We start from the raw sequence: 7,277 nt of genomic DNA on the forward strand, positions 1-7,277 counted from the left end.
CACGCACGCACAAGTTGACGCAATCAAACCTGGGATCCAAAGTAAAATATTAAGAAGGGCTTGTCTTACGGTTTGTTTGCTGGCCAACGCCCCTTTTTTGGGAAGGGACCACTTCGGCTCAGATCTTCACGCCCAGACGCTGTGGACAACCAGCCCTCCTCATTCTAGGGAGCAAATATCCCTGGAGAGTCTCTCACTTCTACGACCATTTAATTACTATCATGATTAACAGCAAGCAGTTAATGTGATTCTCACTTCCCTTCCAGCCAGGGGGCTGCTGCATACACACTAGGCAGCTGCTAATTCTTAGTCCTAAACTTGATAGTTCTGGATCCCACCAGAGTCCGTGAGGACCTCGGCAATCACACGTCTAATGAACACCGCTGTGGGGTTTCTCAGGCTCCCGGGCAGGGGCAGACTCACCCTTTCTCTCCCAACCCACATGAAGTCAAGTCTCATGAGTTCTGCAAACCTCTGCTCGTACAGGTGAAGCAGCAGCATCAGGTACAAGCCTGAATCCATCAGCTCACTCTGGGCCTAAACATGAAAACACTTGTAAGTTCATCTATGCAGTATTTATGATCTCAGCCAGGCATGGTGGCACATGCCCGTCATCCCAGCACTTGGGAAGCTGAGGCAGGAGGATCTCTGTGAGTTTGGGGCCAGCCTAGAATGCACAGTGAAACCCTATCTCAAGAAGACAAAACAAAGTAAAACACAAAGTGTTCATGAGCTCAGTCACAGGACAAGATAAAGAGGTGGGAAGAATTCAAGCTCCAAGGAAGCAGCATCCTGGGGGACAGAGGACAGAGGCGACAGTCACTGCAATTCTTTACGCCTGGTGGAGGATGCTTTGAGAGAAAAGTTGACCAGGTTCAGTCCTGTTCTGCAGACGTCTGGTGGACAGGTACACGTGTTGTAGGAGCGCAGGGAAAAGTCTCAGAGCCTGCAGCCAGACCTTAGCCCTGATGTGGGGGAGAGGATCCTGCTATAGACAAAGGCATGCAGTTGGCGTGAGTAAGGTCTGCGGGAGGGCTGCACAGAGGAAGCTGTGTGGTGGATAAAAGGGACATTAGCAGGGAGGGGAGGGAGGGAGGCCCACCGGACAGCAAAGACGGAGGAGTGAGGCAAGTGTGCGGTGGGCAGGATTTCCTCCTGGCTGCGGGCTCTGGGACAGGTGTCTGCTTGGATTTTAAAACCCTCTTGGCAGAGGCTGGGGCAGGAGTGAGCAGGGACCATGTCATGCTGTGTGTGGGGGGCTGCCAGTGTCCCTGGCCACAGGCACAACAAAACAGGATGCATCTTAGAAACAGACTTCACTGGGAGCCATCTGAGGCACGGGTGCCACAGTACCTCCTTGTCACAGGCCTGCCTTTGCCCACAGAAGGGGCCCAGCACCGCAGTGCCGAGCATTTCCTCTCGCAGTTGGGCTTGCAGATGCCCCCCTGAAGGCCCGCTTCTGTGGCTGCTCTGCTGTCGCCGAAGCCCTGAACAGCGGGCCCGGGCAGGGGCTTGTGTGGCCCTGCAAGCCACAGGGCCTGCGCTTGAGCTCTTTCTCTTCTCCTTTTGTGCCTCTGTGTCAAAGGCCACTTTCCTGCCCCTTCACCTGGCATGTCCGTGACTTTCCTGTGGCTGTCACCGACGTCACCTTGGGGAGGCCTCTCTGGTGGGCCTCGTCTGCCCCGCTGTTCCTTCACTCCCTGACTCAAGGCGGGCCTTCACTTTGCACAGCCATCTCGCCACGCTAATCTTTTTCCTCTTTCTTCCTTCCTTTCTTTGTAGTGCTGGGGAGGGAGCCCAGGGCCTGTTAGACAGGCACTCCCGCCACTGAGCCACGCCCCAGCTCATTCCTGTTTCTGTGTCACAGGAGGGCTGCGTGCTTCTGCTGCTTGGGGAGGGTCAGGCTGTGTGGCTTCTGCGGCCAGCCCCTTGGCTGTGCTCAGAGCCTCCCCCCTCTGTTGATCTTCCTAGACCTTCAGTAAATCTGCAGTGTCAGTAACAAAACCACCCTGCAGGGGGTGAGGGGACACACTTTCATCCCCCTGTCCTCCCTGCAGGTCTCGGGCTGGGCCACCCCCACCCCCTCTGGGGGACTACAGTCCTTCTGCAGGGCCCTGGCTCTTTATGTTCCCCCTGGCAAGAGTGAGCACTAGGGCTCCACGCGCCCGCGATGCCAAAGCACAGATCCGACCCAGAGACCACTTCCCTATTCCCAGTAGACGGAGGACACCGCAGGAAGTCGGTGCCCAAGGCGCCTCAGAGACCACTTCCGTGTCCCCAGTAGACGGAGGGCAGCAGGAAGTCGGTGCCCAGTGCGCCTCTTCAGGCACTGCGTAACTACCAGGGAGGTGCAGAGCACGGACCTGCACATCCTTCCTTCCTCCCTTGGGAACCAGGCCAACTCCGGATCGCGGTGACAGCCGGCCTCAAGGTCGCTGCTCAGGGCCTCTTCACCACCCTACAGGCCCATCTTCAAGGGCTTGGGTGTAATGTCCTCAGCAGTCGCTCTGAGCGTTAGCCTTTCGTCCTGTTTTCTGTGTTCTGCCAACCTGGGTGTGGCGCAGGTTGCTTTCACTTTTCCGGTCCTGGGCCCCCCACCCCACTCCCCGAGGGCTTGTCCCGCCTGCCACGGCCTTCTAGGCGCATCTCCAAAGCCACCACCTCTGGGAAGCCGTCCTCGCGCGCTCCGCAGCTCCGCGCCCGCTAGGCCTGTCTGCCCCGGTCTTCCGGCCCTGGCTTCCCTCCGTGAGGGCCGGAGCTTTCCTCTTAGCCCTGCCTTTGCCAAGCCGCCCTTATTCGAGAAGCACTCTGATGCATAACGGCGAACCTACCAGCTGGAGAGCGGCTTGGAACTCTGAGCTTTGTCAAAGCATTCAGGGAAATCATTACTTTTATGACTGAGTGAGGCCTGGAGGCGCGCAGATGGGAAAATAGCCGCTAATGCTTTCTGCAGATAATTTGAAAAGTCACTTGGAGCAGATTGTGCCTCTCCTCTGTTCTGGGGGAGGGAACCTGTCACGCAGAGCCGAGATGAGGGTCTCCAGCGAGCCTCCTCCCTCCTGACGTGTCCCTCTCGCAGAGCTTGTGATGCGGACACTGCCCGGCTGGCCAATCAGAGCAGACGCTGGCAGGACCAGCGTCGCCGCTCTGCTCCGAGCCACAAGTGGGCGGGGTCTGCTGCCGAAGGGGGCGTGGCATCTGCGCGGCCAGGCCAAGCGCGCTAGAATTTGGAGCACTTGGTTCTTGGAGTTGCTTCTGATCCGCTCCTCACTTGACCTAATCGGATCACACTCTGTCTCCCACGCAGACTTTTAATGCCTGACTGACGGGACAGGGGGTGACAGCAGAGGCCACTGGGGAACAGCGGGAACACTGGGAACAGAGAAGGCTTGTGAGCAGTGGGTAGGGGCTCTCCGGAGGGCAATCCACCTGCTAGTGCCTTTCCTTTCTTTCTCGTCTCCCACCCTTGGCTTTGTTGCTGTTCGTTTTGGCCAAGAGGTTTGCTGGGGATAGATTTGCCCGTGCACTGGGAGAAACATGTCTCGATGACCATTTTTATGAGGTCTTCAAGTAGGTTCCAGAGATGCTCCGGGGCACAGGGTGGTTGGTTGTGTCCTGGGCTGGGACAGAGCTAGGCTGGGCCCCACACCCCACAGCAGCAATAGCAGAGGCCACGGAGCCCCTGCTGGGAGCGGAGCCCAGAGGCCAAGGGTGCTCCTCTCTGACACAGGGCCCGGGGCGCCAGAAACTGCGTGGGTTATGGAGGAGGATTGGGCCTGGTCACTGTGACTTGGGACAGTGGGTTTTCACTGTGTGGGGCCAGGTAACCCCTGTTCTGCCTGCCCACACCAGGGGTGATGCAAATTGAACTGACAGGTGGATGTAGAAGGTCACCAAACAAAACATCCTAACCAGGATGGACAAGATGGGCAAGAGTTACAGATGGGACCCAGGGCCCTTGTTCACGAGGGCCTGGCTGAGCGCTTGCAGGCACCAGTGCTCCTGGTGCCTGGCCCAGTGCCTGGGGTACAGTGTGCACTTACTAAATGGTGCTCGGGCTGAACAACGCGAGCCAAGCCTAGGCTTCTGCGTGGCCTTCTGCGGACCTTCCTGAGCCACGGCCATTGCATACCAATCCTCTTGTCAGGAGGCAGTGGCTGTCTCGGTCTGGATACGCTGTCGTACAGTCCATCCAGTAAGTGCTCAATGTGAATAGTTATTTTAGATATACTAGGGACTGAACCCAGGCCCTTTTCACTGAGCTACACCCCTGCCCTTTTAAAAATTTTTCGGTTTTGCTGTGTTGTCCAGGTTGGGCTTATTCTCGCGATCCTCTTGCCTCAGCTTCCTGAGTGCTCAGATGGCAGGCATGCGCCACCATACCCAGCTCACAAGAAGTATCTTTAAAGTGATTTGAACTTTTTTTTTGTTTTTTAGCAGAACTGGGGATTGAACTCAGGCCCTTATGCTCGCCAAGCAAGCGCTTATTCTACTGAGCTATCTCCCCAGCCCCGATTTGAACTTGTTGTTATGTGTGTTTTGCCACAGCTTAAAAAAGGGTACTTGACTCCATCCAAGTTCGATTAAGTCTGAGTCTCTGGGGCTGAAGTGGGGCATCAGTATTTCACTAAGGAAAACAAAAAACATGCAGCTGAAGGTTAAAAGCTGTTACCTGGAATAGTAAATTACAAATTTGTGTGTGTTTATAATCAAAGCAAAACCAGACAAAATAACTCGCAGACTGCAGAAGAAAAAAAATCAGCAGCTTGAGGTCAAGTGGGAGCCGGGCTGAGCAAAGCCGCTCTCAATCTCTCCTGGTTTTGCCCCTGTCTCGGCGCATGTTGAGTTTTGGCACCAGCTCCTCCTCCGCTTGTCATGGAGGGGCCAACACCCAGGGGACACAGTGTGGATCTGCCAAGGGGCCGGGCCCTGAGACGCACAGGGCCATGTGTGAGCGCTGTGGCTGGGGACCCCACCGGGCTGGTCCCCACAGCGACAGGCTCAAGTCCTGCTACACCCTTGCCGCTTTGTGTCAGACAGCAGCTGCGCAGCCTTTGTCTGTGGAGAGTTTCTGAACTTGTCTGAATCACACTTCCCTGGAGTCTCCAGTTTAACTCAGACTGTCAGCAAACAGACACTATTAAATTCACAACAGGCCACCGGACAGGCAGAATTGCTGTGAAAGCGCGAGTCCTCCACAGCTTTCCACCAGCAAGTAAATGCCATGCTTTTCGGCGGCACGGGCCTCCTCAGCAGGGCACGATCACGCTTCTTGAGGCTGCAGCCTCCGCCGGGGTGGGTCTGCCATCGAGGTTTCTGCCCGGGAGCATAGTGAAGGGCACTTTCCAAAGGCTTCGATGGACTGTCAGAGTCTCCCAGAAATGAACTGAGGAGCTTTTCTGCTTCCAGTAGACCACTCACTCACCGGACACCCCTGCTTCCCCCTCTAGGGACTGTACCCCACTCTGGGAGAAAAGGCTGACCCCAGCGCTGGCGTCACTGGGCCTCCTCTGGCTTCTCAGTGGGTTTGGTTTTTAACAGGCTGAGGGCAGAGGGTGGAGGAGAAGGAGCCGAGTTCCTCTCTGCTGGACAGTGCTGTGGCCACACCCGCTTGCCCCTCCCAACCAGAGACAGTTGTCCCCCTCCTGGGCGGGGCCCTTGTCCCGTCAGGCCCAGGGTGGGTCACCTCCTGGCCTTATCCCTGCTGCTTTCTTCGGCTGCTCACTTTTACCCTTCATTCAGATGCTGTCACTCGCCCTGCCCAGAGCCCAGCTACCATAATGGTTCCTTCCAGCATGTTTGGTGGCATTCTCTTTCCCCCGGAGGACCCGCAAGGACAGGGTGCAGGTGCGACCCCTTGTGCTCGAGGTGGTTTTGTTTCATGGTGATACCGGTCTGGTCCCCGGTGACAAGAGGTTGGGCACCTCCATGGCCCTAATGTGGCAGTTCTGTCCCTAAGAGCCTTCTCTGTGTTTATTAGGGGCTGCGCATGCGTCTTTTCCTACACCTGTGCCTGTTCTTTACGTAGCTGAGCCCGCGTCACCCGGCACGTTTGGGGAAGAGGTTAGGATCGAGCGTCAGCTTTTAGCCAAAGCTGCTGTGCTTTTCAGCAGCACAGGTCCCCTCAGCCTCCTGAGGGCAAGTGTGCTAGCACAACTGAAAGAAACCTTGCGGTTATCAGCGCCAAGTCTACAAAGACCACCGAGAAGGGAAAAGTGGCAGGGGGCAGTGGTGGGGACAGGACGAACAGGAAGTTCTCGGGGCCAAGGGCATCTCTACAGGACAAGCATTTGCCCGGGGCTTCAGGGCTCTGGAGGTTATGGGGGGGACTGGCGCATTCTGGAGAAGCAGCGTCACACACGGCCTTCTCAGAAGGCCGCCAGGCGTCACCTGCTAGAACGACCTGCTTTTGGAGATACGCCTGTCAGACACTCAGGAGGCCTGGATCCTTTCAAGACCGACTGCAGCCTTCGCAGCAGTCAAGAATGTGGCCTCTCGGTCTCAGCTCGGTCCCTGGAGCCTGGGGGCGAGGGCCGGCAGCCTCCCAGGCCCCGACGCCGAGCTTACTTAGCAGGCAAGGCTTTCCTTGCTTCTTCTCCTGGCCGGCCACCCGTATTTCCTTCCCTTTCCTTCCTTTCTGCAGCCTCCTGATGCCCAGACTCTGCAATGTGCTGTGGCACTGCGTTCACGCTGTCAAGACTGCTGGTTTTATTATTCCAGGAGTCTTCATTTTTATCAATATTTAGTTCACTTGTCTGGCACCTTAGGACTTAAAAAAACCCTGCAAGTGCAAAGTTGCTCCAACTCAGGCAAAGCACTCTTTCGACACGGCTATCAGAATGTTTTCAGAGGAAGGTCTGGACGCGGGCTGACGACCTGGAAGCTGCGTGAGTCCCCCCTGCCTCAAGGACAGCATCTTGATCGTTAACAATGATTTCATACTGTGAAAGCCCTGCGCTCTGCAGCCGCGGCTCCTCCTCACCTCTGCAGTCATCTTAGGAGGCAGGCGCTGCCGAGCGAGCGGTAACAGCAGCGCTGCCGTGCGCCCAGCTGGCCAGTGTTTATTGATTGCTCATTATGTGCTCAGCACTTTCTAGGTCAGAACCATCTAGTACGATATGGTGTAAGTCAGAAAAACCAACCACGTTTAGGGCCGGCCAGATAGCTCAGCGGGCTAAGGCACCTGCGCAGGCAGGCACAGCGACCGGGGTTTGAGTCTGATCGGTGTAGGTAGACCCTGTAGACCCTGTACTCAAATACAAGAAATAAATAGATAG

At 56.3% G+C, this 7,277-nt stretch overlaps 1 protein-coding gene across 3 annotated transcripts in view; it reads right to left on the reverse strand.

The window, feature by feature from the left end:
* The window catches only part of March10 (membrane associated ring-CH-type finger 10), a 102,213-nt gene that overhangs the window by 8,084 nt on the left and 86,852 nt on the right, over positions 1-7,277 (reverse strand). For all 3 annotated transcript variants that reach the window (XM_023714178.1, XM_023714177.1, XM_023714176.1), the window contains exon 9: positions 424-537. In XM_023714178.1, coding sequence (XP_023569946.1) covers positions 424-537 — 114 coding nt within the window. The remainder of the gene's footprint in view (positions 1-423; positions 538-7,277) is intronic.

The sequence above is a fragment of the Octodon degus genome, unplaced genomic scaffold, assembly GCF_000260255.1.
Source record: "Octodon degus isolate 3935 unplaced genomic scaffold, OctDeg1.0 scaffold00033, whole genome shotgun sequence".
NCBI classification, from domain to species: domain Eukaryota; kingdom Metazoa; phylum Chordata; class Mammalia; order Rodentia; family Octodontidae; genus Octodon; species Octodon degus.